Source organism: Gilbertella persicaria, assembly GCF_025201335.1.
Source record: "Gilbertella persicaria strain CBS 190.32 chromosome Unknown B0P05scaffold_37, whole genome shotgun sequence".
Lineage (NCBI taxonomy): Eukaryota > Fungi > Mucoromycota > Mucoromycetes > Mucorales > Choanephoraceae > Gilbertella > Gilbertella persicaria.
In genome coordinates this window covers 186492-201692 of record NW_026251998.1, presented here as the reverse complement: position 1 = coordinate 201692, position 15201 = coordinate 186492, and the positions used below count along the sequence as shown (strand labels likewise).

Here is a 15201-nt window from a genome sequence, read left to right as displayed (position 1 = left end):
ATGTTATTAAGAACTAAAAGTGTGTGGGGGGTATTAATGCTCTTTTTGTTTGTTAGACAAATATTCTTGTAATAATATCTTTTTCACCAAAGGCTTCTTTGTGTTATCTACATTGTCTAAAGAGGCTTCCAAATGATGTTGTTCTGATGTGTTTTTCTTGTACACTTTCTTGAGTTCATCTTCATCTAATAAAATAGTAGAGGCATCACTGAGTTCTCCTGGATCCATCTCTGCATCATCTTCTTTTAATATGTCAATGTCTTCTTCCTCTTGTCTCTTAGGTTCTTGTTTGGATTGACCTGCTGTATGTTGGCTGAGATAATCACGCATCCATAGCTTTTTACGAGGTAATAAAGCAGGCGGAGGTGGTTTAGTAGAACGATGATGTATTCTTTTCCTACGCTTTTGTTGTTCTTCATCTTCTTCAGAGTCTTCAAAGACAGATAAACTTGAAAGTGAAGAAAGGGAAGATACCTCTGCATCACTTTCATGAGGGTGAATCAAAGGTAAAGGATGACTGGAACCAGGTAATTCATCCCCTATATCAATATCACCTTCTACATCTAATAATTCTTCATCTGAATTCTCTTGAGAGCCTATGTTTGTTATTCATATGATTTAATGAGTGACGATTTCTCTTACCTGTAATTGGTGGTATGACTTTTTTCCTTTCTGGCTTTGGCTTTAACAAGATAACGGATGATTTTCTTCTTACTCGCTTGGTCGATAGTCCATTCAAAGCAGGCATTTGTAACACAGGCTTTTCTTTGATGCTACATTGCCGCCTTAAATGCTCAATCAAGCACCTCTTTTTGTTGACACAGGCACAACTACCAAACTCTTTTTCGAATCGATCCAACATGGTCTGAATGGTTGCTTTTCGTCTTCGTTCTTCTTCTTCATCAATCACTTGGTTTGTATCTTGGTTGTGTTTATGTTGATAATGCCAATTCATGTTTTCTTTCCAAGCAATATGGCCTCGCTGCCAATTCCAACTGATCGTCACCTCTTGTCCCTTGTCAATCAAATGACGAGCAAACAGACCCAAATGCACCATTTTATCCTCTGTATGAGGCAAGACCACATTCCTGAGTTCTGCATTTGGATGACAGGATCGACGAATATACCTTGCCTTATTACCAAACTGACGTGTATCGATACAAACATCCAGCATAGGATAGAACATGATGTGACTGAGTGGCGTACCCAAAATGACAAAGTCATTCAGAGGATCAAACTTGAATTCAGACTTGAGCATCACATCACCTGTGACTTGCATCAAGTAGCGCAGCGAGGGGATGGGTCGAGTAGCAAACAGGCCTTGGTTAGAAACAGGCGCATTCATCAACACACCTTTGGTCAATAACGTCGTTATGTCCATCGCTACAAAGGGGCCATGGTCATACAACAAGGGCAGCCCATGATCCTGTTCCATACGACTACGCCAACGTTCTCTGGCTTCTTTAAAGATCGGATGCACATAACGAGAAACAATGCGACACTTGACAGGTCGTTTCTTTTTGCTTTTGATATGGTCTGCTGCATCTAACTGACTCAATGTCTTTTTGGAGATAGGGATACGTTTAGATAGCTTAGGCCGTTTGCGTTGAGAGCAGCGGTCACAGAGATAATGATCGGGAATGTTCGTATGTGTGATGTGAACACAATACGCATGTTGCCAAACAAGACAACGTTCACATTGGATAGTAAATCCATCGTCTTCTGTTGAAGGACATATACATCGGATGAGACCTGTGTCTACAGGCGGATAATGAGGTTCAGTCGTTGTTGACATTAGGTGACTTGTCAGACACTATCTTTTTTTTTTTCTTTTACTTTCTTCAATGCTTTTCTTTGTTTATGCAGTCTTCAGAGAAAAAAAAAAAAAAAAAAGGATGAGAGAAATAAAGAAGCAGTCACACACTAGAATAAGCCAATCAAATACGGGCGGGCATTCACCTGACGTGCATGTCAAATTTTGGATGACAGATCAGGCACCATGGTGATCTCTAGACACACATTCAACTGGATGTTCCTGACTGAGTCCATAGTTGCATTCTTATTATTTATCAATTGATTATTTATGATTAATCTATATGATACATTTATTTTTAGAGTAGTGAAGATGTTGACTTGAATTGGTAAGCTTTTTATGCACCTTGATAAACCCACTTTTGTTTTATAAAGAAGTCCTAATATAAGAAAGAAAAACAAGAGACAGAAAACACTGTCAGTATTTGACTGCGTGAGCAACTGATAAATCAGTTTAAAAGTATATATAGGTCCCCTTTTTTCCTTAGTGTGTCTCTTTTTTTTTTTCTCATCATGCCTAAAAGAAAATACAACCATAGTAAGTTGATAATCAGTAAAATAGGGCTGATTTTTTCTTCTTTTTAGATATCTCGGACCAAGAGGCTGCTTTGACCTATGAAGACTATGATGTAGCTTCTTTAAATAGTTATTCATCAAGCGATGATGAATGCCAAGTCCCTGTTCGATCTCGTAAACGATTCAGGCCACATGAAATCTCTATTTTGGAAGACATGTATCAGCACTGCGAAAAACCATCCACAGAAATTAAACAAGCAGTTGCCAGTCGTTTCAATACAAAGATAGAACGCATTCAGATCTGGTTTCAAAACAGAAGGGCAAAAGAAAAGAAACTAAAGACGCAAGAGCATCCATCAAGAGGTAGTTCGCCTGTCTCGGTTGGAACAAGTCCTCCTCAGGGTACCAGTACAGTTACACAACAAGACACTCATCTACAGACCTTTGAGCCTCGATTAACACCATTGCCACAGTTCTTTGGACAAGAGGATGTAAGATCCGTGACGAAAAGTAAGTTATTTTGCAAGGATGTTGTATAACTTTTTTTTCTGCTTGAATTAGAGCCAATGTCTATGTCACATATGCCACCTTCACCCAAGACAAATCAATTGATACTTGAGTATCCAGAAAGCAGCCGTGTCTATGATCGTTCAATCACACCACCTTATCAAGATATGTTGGGTTCACAAGCCATGCATTATCTTTATCATTGTGGGACTTATGATGTATCTCAACAAAGTATGCTTGCTATGAATCCTAATATCGACTATTCAAAATATGGAGGCAATAGTATTGATCCCAATATACTGAATCATTATGGCAGACAGACCAGTGTCATTCAAGAATTTCAGTCCTTGTCTCCTTCTCAACAACAAGGAACAGAACAGCCCACCCATATAGTAAAAGAAGAGCATATCCCGCCTCAAGGTAAAGAAAAAAATAAAGATAATACAAGGGCATATTAACCGAATCTATTCATAGACCAACATAAAAGTAAAGGGAAACAAAAGAATGCAAGATGACAAGCATGAATTATTGTTTTTAAAAGAGCGATGTTTCCATATTTAGCTAATATGTTATCTGTGTAAGCACCTATCGGCTTACAGGACTTTAGTCCTTTTTTTTGTTGTTGTTATTGTTGTTGTTCTGCCAGACACTCTTATTACTTTACTACCTTATTCATACCCCCCTTTTATTTTATCTTGTATAATTAACTAATCAGCTAATCAGTAATAAATCAATGGTATACTTGCTATCCTCTCATTAAACGAAGTGGATGAGTCAGATTGACAAGATATTTCACACTCCGTTTTCTTTTTCTTTTTTGAAAAGCAGTGTGTCGTAGTGAATGAGGGATCGTGTACCTTTTTTTCATGACTACTTTACTTATTGACAACTACGATAGTTTTACTTACAACGTCTATCAATACCTGTGTTCTCAAGGTGCTGATGTGGTTGTTTATCGTAATGACAAGATTACGATTGAAGAAATCAAGCAATTAGCACCTCGCAATATTGTTATTTCACCTGGTCCTGGTCATCCAGCTCACGATGCTGGTATTTCTCGTGAAGCCATTGCTACTTTTGCAGGCAAGATTCCTATTCTTGGTATCTGTATGGGTCTACAATGCATGTTTGAAGTCTATGGTGGTACTGTCTCTTATGCTGGTACGATCATGCATGGTAAAGCTTCCAGTATCAAACATGACAGTCGTGGTGTGTTTAAGGGTGTGCCTCAAAATAACATGGTCACTCGCTACCATTCTTTAGCAGGCATGCCTTCTACTATCCCTGACGCATTGGAAGTGACAGCTACAACAGACGATGGGGTGATCATGGGTGTTCGCCATAAAGAGTACACAGTCGAAGGTGTTCAATTCCATCCTGAAAGCATCTTGTGTGAAAATGGCCATACAATGATCCTTAACTTTTTGAATTTGCAAGGAGGTCGTTGGGAAGAGAATCCTGGTGCCGGTGTATTGCCTCAAAAACTGAGAGAAACACCCCCTAAGCCTGTGGAGACCACCACCAGTGATGCACCTTCGATCTTGACTCGTATCTATGCTCAACGTGTGAAGGATGTTGAGGCAGCCAAAGAAATTCCCGGCCAGACCATGCAAGATTTGGAAAAGCTGTTGCAACTTCATGTGGCTCCTCCACTTCAAGATGTTGTGGCTCGCATCAAGCAACAAACACCTGCTCTTTTGGCTGAAGTCAAGCGTGCTTCTCCCTCAAAAGGTAGCATTGACGCTACAGCCAATGCTGCTGAACAAGCACTTCAATACGCTTTGGCCGGTGCCAGTGTGGTCTCTGTCTTGACAGAGCCCAAATGGTTCCGAGGCACCATTCATGACATGCGTCAAGTCCGTGAAGCCATCACACATTTACCTAATCGTCCCTGTGTGTTGCGCAAAGATTTCGTTGTGGACTGCTATCAAATCTTGGAGGGTCGTCTTTATGGTTGTGATACTGTCTTGTTAATTGTGGCCATGTTGAGTGATGAAGTCTTGCATGATTTGTACAACTATTCAGTCTCATTGGGCATGGAACCTTTAGTGGAAGTGAACAATGCAGAAGAAATGGCGCGTGCGAATGCCTTGGGTGCTAAATTGATTGGTGTAAATAACCGCAACTTGCATAGTTTTGACGTGGATATGGAGACCACTTCTCGATTGGCTGAAATGGTACCTGAGGGCACTATTTTGTGTGCCTTATCGGGCATTACTGGTAGAGCTGATGTCGAGATGTATGTCAAACAAGGGGTCCGTGGTGTGCTTGTGGGTGAAGCCTTAATGCGTGCTTGGAATCTGAAGGAATTTGTGTCTGATCTATTAGGTTTTGAGAAAAAAGATCCTGTGCCTGCTACAAAAGAAACAAAACAATCCTTGGTCAAGATTTGTGGTATTTCCTCTGTGGAAGCTGCACAAGAAGCTGCCTCAGCAGGTGCTGATTTGATTGGCCTTATCTTTGCTGAAAAATCAAAACGCAAAGTATCTTTGGACACAGCCAAACAAATTGTTCAAACGGTTCGTTCAATTGATACACAACCTATCAAGAAAACAACGCATGATGCCTCCTCTCATGAATGGTTTCAAATCCACCGTCGTTTGTTAGAGAGTCGCCCTAGAAAGCCCTTGGTAGTGGGTGTCTTTGTGAACCAGACCATTGAATATATGACGCAAGTGGCTTTAGAAGTTGGCCTGGATTTGATTCAGTTGCACGGCACAGAATCCGTTGAACTCGCACGTTATTTACCTGTGCCTGTCATCAAAGCCTTCCATATAGACAATGCCTCATTTAAGCCTGCTCAAATGGCCAATATCACTCAACCTGGTAGTCACCACTATGTCTTATTGGATGCCAAGGTCTCTAGTTTACCTGCAGATCAACAAGGAGGACAAGGTATCAAATTTGACTGGTCCATTGCCCAACAGATTGTGAACCACAAGTCCTTTGCTTTCTTGAGTCAAGATGACTTTCCTGTAATTATGGCAGGTGGATTAGACCCTGCCAATGTAGCCACTGCTATTGCTCAAGTCAAGCCTTGGATGGTCGATGTTTCTTCTGGTGTAGAAACAAACGGTCTCAAAGATCTCACAAAAATCCGTGCTTTTGTAGAAGCTGTCAAAAACACACATCATTAGAAATAAACGTTTTCTTTATTTGTCTTGTTCTTCTTCTTCTTCAGGAGGAATAATCTCGTTCTTGGCTAACAAATCTTCTAAATCGCCAGATTGGTGCATGTTGAGTAAAATATCGCAGCCACCAACAAATTCACCCTTGATATAGACTTGAGGGATGGTGGGCCATTCAGAGTATTCTTTGATAGATTCTCTTAATTCAGGGTCTTCCAATACATTGAATGCATTGACTTTTGTGTTGAAATCAACACCTTGGACTTGCATGATTTGTACAGTGGCACGACTAAAACCGCACTAACAAAAGAGTGAATCATTAGCAAGCCAATACGCATATATTTTACCATAGGGGCATCGGGAGTACCCTTCATAAACAAAACAACATCATTGGATTTGATGTCCTATAGAAGTGCAGGTATAAGTATATCTTTTCATGTATTTTAAAGCATACCTTGTCTAAACGAGCCTTCATTTCAGTAGTGATCCAACGAGTGGACAAAGAAGCGAGAGGAGAACGCAGTTGAAGAGTAGGGCGCAAGAAAGTAGACTAGTGTATATGAGTATATAAATGTGTGCATAAACAGCTCTTTCTTGACTTACAGTCTTAGTAGCAGCACGAAGGAAACTCATGGTGTAAAAAAAGAAACTAAAAAAGAAAAAGGAAAGAAAAAATGCAGGCAGGCTTGTATCCTCTTATTGTTCGAACTCGGTGACTGTTATCTCTAAAGCAAGAAATTACTCGGGCCAAGGTTTGTTTTCAGCGACTTTTAGTCATGCACAAACCATAGGCTTATCCTACAAAAGCCATTTCCGCATACTGGGATTTATTAAATTAGTAAAATTATCCTTGCCACAGAACAAGAATTGATAAATTACTGAAAGCCTGCTTATTGTTTAAGATTTCTTTTGATATGTTTTCTTCTATTTCAAAACTGTAAGTTCACATAGAAGCCGTCGCTTTTTAGAGTAAATGGAATGTCTCCTTGTAGGATTGGTGGCTATGAAGACAACACCAAACCAGACTTTGCGCTTGGCATTAAGGACAAGAAAAAAAAGTACATTTTTTTGTGTTGAGATAAAGCGTCCAGATTGTGAGAGTAAATATCAAAGCGAGGACAATGTCACGAAATGGATGAAGACTATGAAACACTCTATCGATAATCAAATCGATTTAAAGATCCCTCAAGTCTGTATTATATGGGCTCCTTGTTTAAGGTAAACTGACTTAGGTATTGAATACAACAAGAATAATAAGTCGTTTTGAAAGTAATATAGGATTTAAGGCTTCCATGTATAAGACGAAGCTGGTTGAAGAAGGCATTTATATGCCAACAATGATCAGGAAGTTCGACTTTCCTTGTGATCATACCAATTTCATTGGTATTCCTAGGCCAGTTGAATGCCTGTACCTTGTCAAGGTAAATATATCATACATGTACACTTTATTTGAAAGAATAGGTACTAGCTACCTCTCTTTGCTGTTGTGTTATTAGCAAGAGCTTGGCAGTTTAAGAGAAAAGATTGAAAAAAGTGAAGAAAGAACATAAGCTCACAAAACCTTCTTTCATCTTTAAATTCGATTTCTAGACTTCTTTCCCTTTCTTTATTTATTCAATGTTCTTGTAAATATATCTCTGTTTTTATTAAACAAAAGTCTTTAGTGTCTTTATTCTTGATGAAAATACCATAGTCATAGGATGAGCATCAATTGAAATAACATATTTGATCTATTTGTTTCTCTTTAAGCTAATAAATATATACAAAGTTTTTATCTGCTTGTTAACAAGAGCAGGAACCTTTTATTATTGATTATTTACTTTATAAAGACAATAATAACAAAACTTGTAAGGTTTTTTTTTTCAAAATGATATAATATAACAACTAAAGACATAGAATACGTTCATAAATAAAAAAAAGGGGGGTCAAGAAAATTATTCTTGATATTTAGTAACAAAGGGATCTTTATGAAGCTATTTTCTTTGACCTTGTTGCGTTTTGTATTATAAATCTCTGCTTGAGCAAATCAAGCTCTTGCTAATAACACAACAGCAAAGAGAGGTAGCTAGTACCTATTCTTTCAAATAAAGTGTACATGTATGATATATTTACCTTGACAAGGTACAGGCATTCAACTGGCCTAGGAATACCAATGAAATTGGTATGATCACAAGGAAAGTCGAACTTCCTGATCATTGTTGGCATATAAATGCCTTCTTCAACCAGCTTCGTCTTATACATGGAAGCCTTAAATCCTATATTACTTTCAAAACGACTTATTATTCTTGTTGTATTCAATACCTAAGTCAGTTTACCTTAAACAAGGAGCCCATATAATACAGACTTGAGGGATCTTTAAATCGATTTGATTATCGATAGAGTGTTTCATAGTCTTCATCCATTTCGTGACATTGTCCTCGCTTTGATATTTACTCTCACAATCTGGACGCTTTATCTCAACACAAAAAAATGTACTTTTTTTTTCTTGTCCTTAATGCCAAGCGCAAAGTCTGGTTTGGTGTTGTCTTCATAGCCACCAATTTTATATCAATATGTTAATCATCAAACCCCTTTCTAGCCACATGATACATTACATTAAATAAACAACGTCTTCACTTGAATTGCTCAAGTAGACGGCATTGAAGAAAGGTATCACGAACTTGTCAGTAAAAGTGACTTCAGAGTTTGCATTGTGCATAGTCCGTTTGAACAAAATGTCTTGATAATATCCTTGACAATTGAACCAATTTTGTTCATTGGCTCAAACACAATGCCTTCGGTTTCTCCTTCATCATCAATGGCCTATGAAAGAAAGGAAAGGAGATGCCAAATCATCATTCTGCTTTACAACTGTAGTACTTTACATCGGTGACTGTCTTGCAGTAAATCAATGCATCAGCTGATGCCTTCTTCATTTCAATTTTTCGGATTGCAAATCTCTCCAAATCTCTTTTCATGCTAACGTCAACATATTCAGCAACAGAATATTTTGGCTGTAATTTGCTGACAGGGAAGATGTAAGAGAGGGAGCTAATTTCTCATAGTGTCAGCACTATCTCTTGATTTGCCTTTTTTATACTTACAGCACTCTCAAAGGATTGACATTACCCGTCTTTTCTGTCATATCGATGCTTTTTTGTATAAATTTCTTGAGTTCATCAGTGATGTTTCTACTATTGACAATCAACTATTAGAAAAAAAACGCCAGCTTCATTGAGAAGTAACAAGACAATGTACTCACGAATCTTTTAGGGAGCCAATTTCTTTGGCCATTACCAGAGAAATAGACAATAAACTTTCTTCTCTTCACCAAGGGAGAGTTCGTTCCGGATCCAGTAGTAAAGTCTAAAACTCAGTATTAACATCCATATATACTCTGAAGCAGCTCATTGCTGTTAGGACTTGGTATACCTTCAAATATTTTTTTGCCGTTTGACCAAGACCAAATAAAAAGCGACTGTTTTTGCGTAAATGCGTTACACTTTTTCATTACTTTTTACCACACAAAGAAAACATCAATTGTTAGATGCTAATATTTATGATCAAAAAGTGGGAAGTGTATGGCATACAAGTGATATAGAACATATGCTTACCTAAATAGTGTTTCATTGAATCTCACTTTGTCTTTAGTTCAATTCACCCTTTTGAATAACTAAGCTTGTTGAGCCGATGACATTTATTTTGGGACAGATTATCACATAATGATATTATTGAGTTTCAATTGCAGACCCAGTATTCAGGATATATATAGTATGACAAATTACCTTTTCTTTTTTCTAACTGTTTATTTGCAAAGTTTATAAGGGAAAATGATACATAATAATAATAGAGGAGAGAATACAAATACATTTAGGTGGCTTGTTGCCAACTTGATCCTACTGGTTCATGATGAAATACCTCAGGTTGCTGAGAAGCCATCACCTCTTCATCCATGAATGCATTGACTTCAGGTGAATCATGATGCTGAGCAGGATCACTTGCAAAATCCATAGACATTTCAGTCTGTGCAGGTGAAGAGACAATGGATATCATACCAGCATCCTCATTATTTCCAATGTTGCTCTGTACATCGTGAGGAGGAACAACACCACCATTAAGAGTGTATGTCTTCATTGCTTCTTCATATTCTTCAAGTTCACGCTTATACATGTCATAATATTTCTACAGAAGAAATGTTAAATGTGTTTTTCAGAGAGGGAATGTGCAGCTACCTTCTTTTCTTCTTTTGTCAAACTCTTCCATTTTTGACCCAAGAGTCGAGTTACTTCGCCTAGGTTTTCTGTAGGATGTTCGTCTTTGATTTTGTCTCTTTCTAATCGACAGTATAAGAAGAAGACATTGCCAGGTCCCTTTGGCGCGTTAGGATCTTTCTTTTACGCTGAGGCTTATTGTTGCTGCCAATTAGCTTATCCATTCGGCCACGTCCATCATGATGCTTTTGTGGTAACTTGTGCAAGAGCTATAGTATATGAATATACATAATTTTTTAATTCATTGTCCTACAACTTTACCATGTCAGATTCATCATGAGAATAGATTTCTGAACCCAAGTCTGAATTATCACTGTAATCTAAGGACATTTGACTCGATTTGTCCATGCGGTCAAGCAATAGTCTGTAGAATAATTAAATAAGCCTGTACAAGCCTCAGTTTGACTTACGTTCTTTCCAACTTGAGATGACGAATATTTTTACGAGCCTTGAACAACTTGATATTAAGCAAGTCATTTTCCTATAGATCAGTCAGTTCACTTGTCTGAAGAGATGACGCATACCTCTTCTATTTCTCGGATACGCTTCTTTAAATCCTTGAATTTTTGTCTGTATTTGGGGTCTAACATGACAGTCAGACTATTTATTTTAGAGTACACGCTACCTTCAGTCATTTTATATTACAAAGAAAGGGAAAAAGAAAAAGAAGAGTGAAAATTTTTTTATTTTGTTTCATTCCGTAAGCGCTTTTATTTTTTATTTTTTGAAAAAAAGGTTTTTTTGGAAGCAGTCTTTTCACTGCTATTCTTACTCTTACGCTTCGTAAATGGAAAAGCCAATTTGTTCTGCTGTTTGAACAAGTCTTTGCAATTCAATCGCCGATTTATTTTTGTTCAATCATTTATTGCTATAGTAACCAGGCACAAGTCCATCATGGCATTTATGTACAATCTTTCTAATAACCACTCCAACGACGGATGGGTTCACCATAGATCTTTAGTATAACAGTAATACCCATACCAACCCAAGAAAGGCAAGCAAATAAAGTACATGTCCATCCAGGGCCCAATGCTTGAATCATAGGTGTTGATACAATCGTCAAAATACAAGATAATCCCATACGCACAAAATTGGCAGCAGCAGTAGCAGCAGCACCTCGACCTGGCACAGAGTCCACCAGATAGGCAGTGCATGTTGATATCACCTGCACATTACCAAAGCATTGAATTCCAAATCCAACAATGGCACCCCAAAAGCTCAATTTATATTCGACAATCCAACCAAATATGAGAGAACCCAACGGCACACATAGAAATCCTGCCACCCAAATATTCGCTGTTAGTCTATCTTCGGAGTGAGGAATACCACCTCGTAATCGACGAGAACGTAGCAGTAGTCGATCAGAGAGCTTGCCACCGACCATTGTACCACAAATATTACCAATACCTGCACCCAGATAACAAAGACCTGTTTGCCATGAATTCAGACCATACGTATTTTCAAAAGCGGTAGGAAGAATAGTCTCAGTAGCAAACATAGCACCGAAAAAGAATCCACCTGTTAAGGCAGGCATAAACACAAAAGGATGCCTTAGTAGAGCAAAAGGTCGGAATGGGTTAAATGCGTGCTTTTTTTCAACTATGATGGATTTTGTGTCACCATCTGTGTTGATCGCTGTGTGTGCGGAGATGACACTATCTTTCTCATTGATTGTCTCCACAATAGGTAGCGCTTGGTCAAACCTGGCATCTTCTCGAAAAGTTTCTGGTGTAAATAAGAAAGTGATGATAAAGATAAAAATTCCAAAAGAGAAGCAAAACCAAAAAGTCGCTCGCCAGCCCAATGGACTCATGATAAGTAGACCGCCCAAGATAGGACCAAGCAATGGTCCAAAGACAGCCCCAAACATGTATTTACCAAATGCGGCACCTCGCTGTTCAATAGGGTACATGTCACTAATGTATCCGGACCCTACTGATTGACCAGAAGATACGCCCATCGATTGAATGCAACGGACAGCAACAAGTGCCCAAATGTTGTGTACAAATGCAGCACCTAATGAACTAGCAATATAGATTGTCATGGCCATTAAATAAATCGCACGGCGAACATGATAGTGTTCAGAAATGGATGCCCAAACAACAGGCATAATACCCATAAATAAAATAAATAGAGCTGCAGTCAGTGTGGTGGCAATGGAAGGTGCATTTAATTCGGCAGTAACATATGGAATACCTGCATAATGTTAATACATAGTGAAGCATATGTCCTACTTTACCTGGAAAATAAATTGTGCTGGAAAATCCACCTGTACAGGCAACGAGTGATATACAAGCAACAATTCGAGATTTGATCTTTGGGTCTAGTAAGCGAGGATCTTCTTCAACAGGAGGTCGAAATGCACTTCTCTTTTTAAAATAATGTTTTATTTTGACAAGTGTTGCATCGGATGACTCTTGCATTGAAAAAGTGAAAAAAAAAGAAGAAAAAGAGAGATCAAGTCGTAATTTGATTACTATGGCTCTTTATATCAAAATTCGCCTTTTTTTGATCGGGATTAGGTGTAACTTTTTCCCTTTTTTTTCTTTTTTCTGCCTTGTGTCTTAGGGTATACTGTTGTGATCAAATTAACAATGTCTCATTGTCCTCTTTACATGATATGCAAGCGTAGACCATTTGGTTTATTGCATACTTGTTGATTTGAACAAGATTGTGTTGTTTACAAAGCGGGGACTTTTATCCGACAAGGATCACCATTTCAAATTTTTTTCTTCTGTATTACATCAAAAACTCAGCAATGTCTTATAAAAAGGGTTCTAGTAGTGTGTTCATGTATATGCACACACATACACATATTAGAATTGTTTACTGATAAATACACCCAATTTTTTTATGGATAAAAGACATAAACATGCGCTTTGACTTGCCATTTCTATTGATAGCAAGAATATCGCCAACCAAGTGCACTCTTGTATCTAATGGCCATGTTGTCAATTCTTTCAAGATTGCATTGATCGAGTCTATGGAAATCTCTTGGTACTGTTCTTGATTTTATAGATAATAAAAAAAAGGAGTCGTTGATCGCCTATTGTTTCTTGATAAAGACAAGGTCTTGTAATACATACAACGCTGGCTTTTTTATTGTTTGATTTGCAATCATTCACTATTGATTCTCTTGTCAGATTGTTGATACGAAAACTAAAAATAATCGTTTAGATCATGAAGATACTTTTTTTTTCTTTTAGAAAAAGTATCAATCAGCCATATAACCTTTTGGATGATCAGCTAAAGTAGAACTGGGAAACGAATCTAGTTTATTTTTTGTGATAAAAAGAAGTTGAAAAGAAAGACGAAGGGTCTAAGCGTTAGGCAAGTTCAAAGAAGTCTCACCAGGTGTCAAGCTAGGAGGTATATCAAATTGAGAGTCAAGAACTGTAGTTTTCTAAATCAAAACAGAGTAGCAAGTTACAATTCTCTTACTTACTTTGTTGTCTCCACCATCATCGTTTTCTTCATTACTACTATCTCTATAGTCAAAGAGAATATCAGACAAAATAGCTTTTGCTCTCCAAAAATCAATACAAACACAAAGAATTGTAGACTACCAATCTTTATGTCAATCATTGGGTAATTCGCTCAACATATCATCATGCCTTCTTATGAACATTTTCAAAGCATTTACATAAAGTACAAACTCCTTTATGTACATAGCATTGAATTTTGTCAGGCATAACTTGGATAATATATCGATTACTTTAGCTTTTTATTCAAAAAGAAAAAAAGTTTACAGAACCTCAAACCAAAGAGTTTGTTTCTAATAAATTAGCTCAAGAAGTTGTATTTAATTATCCGTTGTATTTAAACACCTTTCCTTTCTTTAGTCAAACAATAGAATAATGTTCAATGCACTTAATCAGCTTATCAACATAGTACTTTTCTTTACCAGTAATATTGAGTCGTCTAAACTTTATTCCAGTATAAAGACATGATCAAACGTAGTAGAAGCGCCTTTTTTGTTTATAGACAGATTGATGTCAACAGCAAGATGTATGTTGAAGAATATCAGTGATATTCAAGCAGTGTTAAAATACTAATGAGTTTACCACCAGCATCAGTATCATGATTTTGATGGGTAGACAAAGCGATTTTATCACATATAACAAGAAGATTCTTCTCTGTCTCTGTGAAGTAAAGGATGGCAAGATGTTAAGAAATTGATGCTATCTTGCTAAAGCAAAAATTGCTTGTCCCTATTGTACCTGAAGAAATTGATGACCTGGGGTCGACACTTGTAGCTTTCTACGAGTTGAAGATAAGATGGCTTACAATTCAAAAAGAAATATAAAGAAGCTTTTATTTCATCGACCTATATTAATACAGTCTTATACATACAAACATGTCCAATGGAAACTGAACAACGATGTATTACTACAAGCCAGAAGCATGACATTTCTAGCATCCGTTTATATTTGTATGTAGCAAAAATATAAGATCTTTCTGTGTACAATCGAATAAGATAAATATAGGCTTACTTCTTTGAACCGAGAAAAAATTAATACAACGCGGACTTTCTACGGGAACTAATCCGGCAAAAACAATACATATGATAGCTATTGTCGAGTAATATAGGCCAGCCGTGCCTTGAACATTGGTTTGCTTGATAAATGATGCTCATCTGCTATTTATAGTTGGCAATACTCAGACCACTGAGCTTTTAATTGATACCATTGTAGCTGTTACCCAAGACACAGTCGATGGTGTCATTAAAAGTTAAATACAAAGACTGCGAATAATAGTATCTGTAAATGGCTTTTCTTCAAAACAATGCGAAACTAGCAGTAGTTAGCAACTTGAGTAAAGAAGCAGATTTTAAATAGATGTATACGTTTCTTTATTTAACACCAAGCTTCATACAATAAGCAATGTTAACCGTTTGTTAAATTCTCAATTTGATTGAGAACTTAAGCCATTCTATCCGCCATAGATAATTGTAATCTCTGCCAATGACGTCTCTGAAGCTTTTAAAA

The 15201-nt window shown here is 37.4% G+C and overlaps 8 protein-coding genes across 8 annotated transcripts; 3 read left to right on the top strand and 5 right to left on the bottom strand.

Moving 5' to 3' along the window:
• B0P05DRAFT_605329 (uncharacterized protein) lies at window positions 1–1859 on the bottom strand. Its single transcript, XM_051583340.1, has 2 exons — window positions 643–1859; window positions 1–596 (listed from the first exon to the last, which is right to left on the bottom strand). The coding sequence occupies exons 1-2, from the start codon at window positions 1793–1795 to the stop codon at window positions 34–36; spliced, it is 1716 nt and encodes a 571-aa protein (XP_051432245.1). The 5' UTR covers window positions 1796–1859; the 3' UTR covers window positions 1–33.
• A 464-nt stretch (window positions 1860–2323) lies between these two features.
• Window positions 2324–3584, top strand: B0P05DRAFT_553182 (uncharacterized protein; the record flags this gene model as incomplete). The annotated part of the gene is made up of 4 exons (XM_051579546.1): window positions 2324–2350; window positions 2398–2838; window positions 2890–3255; window positions 3310–3584. Coding segments are annotated over 4 exons (875 nt in total), but the record flags the coding sequence as incomplete, so codon positions are not given.
• B0P05DRAFT_514882 (indole-3-glycerol phosphate synthase-domain-containing protein) lies at window positions 3585–5972 on the top strand (the record flags this gene model as incomplete). Its single annotated transcript, XM_051575679.1, has 1 exon — window positions 3585–5972. Exon 1 carries the CDS (start codon window positions 3702–3704, stop codon window positions 5970–5972), a length of 2271 nt encoding a protein of 756 aa, XP_051432243.1. The 5' UTR covers window positions 3585–3701.
• B0P05DRAFT_553176 (thioredoxin-like protein) lies at window positions 5963–6742 on the bottom strand. Its single transcript, XM_051579545.1, has 4 exons — window positions 6567–6742; window positions 6418–6513; window positions 6311–6367; window positions 5963–6263 (listed from the first exon to the last, which is right to left on the bottom strand). The coding sequence occupies exons 1-4, from the start codon at window positions 6594–6596 to the stop codon at window positions 5988–5990; spliced, it is 459 nt and encodes a 152-aa protein (XP_051432242.1). The 5' UTR covers window positions 6597–6742; the 3' UTR covers window positions 5963–5987.
• Window positions 6743–7605, top strand: B0P05DRAFT_553169 (uncharacterized protein). The gene is made up of 3 exons (XM_051579544.1): window positions 6743–6900; window positions 6956–7181; window positions 7234–7605. The coding sequence occupies exons 2-3, from the start codon at window positions 7099–7101 to the stop codon at window positions 7457–7459; spliced, it is 309 nt and encodes a 102-aa protein (XP_051432241.1). The 5' UTR covers window positions 6743–6900; window positions 6956–7098; the 3' UTR covers window positions 7460–7605.
• A 1192-nt stretch (window positions 7606–8797) lies between these two features.
• Window positions 8798–9300, bottom strand: B0P05DRAFT_475600 (uncharacterized protein; the record flags this gene model as incomplete). The annotated part of the gene is made up of 3 exons (XM_051574851.1): window positions 8798–8993; window positions 9047–9150; window positions 9205–9300. Coding segments are annotated over 3 exons (396 nt in total), but the record flags the coding sequence as incomplete, so codon positions are not given.
• A 416-nt stretch (window positions 9301–9716) lies between these two features.
• B0P05DRAFT_553165 (high mobility group box domain-containing protein) lies at window positions 9717–10947 on the bottom strand. Its single transcript, XM_051579543.1, has 5 exons — window positions 10738–10947; window positions 10624–10694; window positions 10475–10577; window positions 10175–10333; window positions 9717–10124 (listed from the first exon to the last, which is right to left on the bottom strand). Exons 3-5 carry the CDS (start codon window positions 10559–10561, stop codon window positions 9813–9815), a joined length of 558 nt encoding a protein of 185 aa, XP_051432239.1. The 5' UTR covers window positions 10562–10577; window positions 10624–10694; window positions 10738–10947; the 3' UTR covers window positions 9717–9812.
• Window positions 10948–12646, bottom strand: B0P05DRAFT_495892 (major facilitator superfamily domain-containing protein). Its single transcript, XM_051575381.1, has 2 exons — window positions 12453–12646; window positions 10948–12409 (listed from the first exon to the last, which is right to left on the bottom strand). Exons 1-2 carry the CDS (start codon window positions 12634–12636, stop codon window positions 11130–11132), a joined length of 1464 nt encoding a protein of 487 aa, XP_051432238.1. The 5' UTR covers window positions 12637–12646; the 3' UTR covers window positions 10948–11129.
• Between the last annotated feature and the right edge of the window lie 2555 nt (window positions 12647–15201).

Coding starts and splice junctions, on each gene's coding strand:
- B0P05DRAFT_605329 (XM_051583340.1), bottom strand. CDS start 1,795: ATGTCAACAACGACTGAACCTCATTATCCGCCTGTAGACACAGGTCTC. Junction 597..642: donor AGTCATACCACCAATTACAG/GTAAGAGAAATC, acceptor TAACAAACATAG/GCTCTCAAGAGAATTCAGAT.
- B0P05DRAFT_495892 (XM_051575381.1), bottom strand. CDS start 12,636: ATGCAAGAGTCATCCGATGCAACACTTGTCAAAATAAAACATTATTTT. Junction 12,410..12,452: donor CAGCACAATTTATTTTCCAG/GTAAAGTAGGAC, acceptor AACATTATGCAG/GTATTCCATATGTTACTGCC.
- B0P05DRAFT_553169 (XM_051579544.1), top strand. CDS start 7,099: ATGAAGACTATGAAACACTCTATCGATAATCAAATCGATTTAAAGATC. Junction 7,182..7,233: donor ATATGGGCTCCTTGTTTAAG/GTAAACTGACTT, acceptor TCGTTTTGAAAG/TAATATAGGATTTAAGGCTT.
- B0P05DRAFT_553165 (XM_051579543.1), bottom strand. CDS start 10,561: ATGGACAAATCGAGTCAAATGTCCTTAGATTACAGTGATAATTCAGAC. Junction 10,334..10,474: donor CTCATGATGAATCTGACATG/GTAAAGTTGTAG, acceptor TCAGCGTAAAAG/AAAGATCCTAACGCGCCAAA. Junction 10,125..10,174: donor TGACAAAAGAAGAAAAGAAG/GTAGCTGCACAT, acceptor TTTCTTCTGTAG/AAATATTATGACATGTATAA.
- B0P05DRAFT_553176 (XM_051579545.1), bottom strand. CDS start 6,596: ATGAGTTTCCTTCGTGCTGCTACTAAGACT. Junction 6,514..6,566: donor TTCGTGCTGCTACTAAGACT/GTAAGTCAAGAA, acceptor CATATACACTAG/TCTACTTTCTTGCGCCCTAC. Junction 6,264..6,310: donor GTACTCCCGATGCCCCTATG/GTAAAATATATG, acceptor CTCTTTTGTTAG/TGCGGTTTTAGTCGTGCCAC.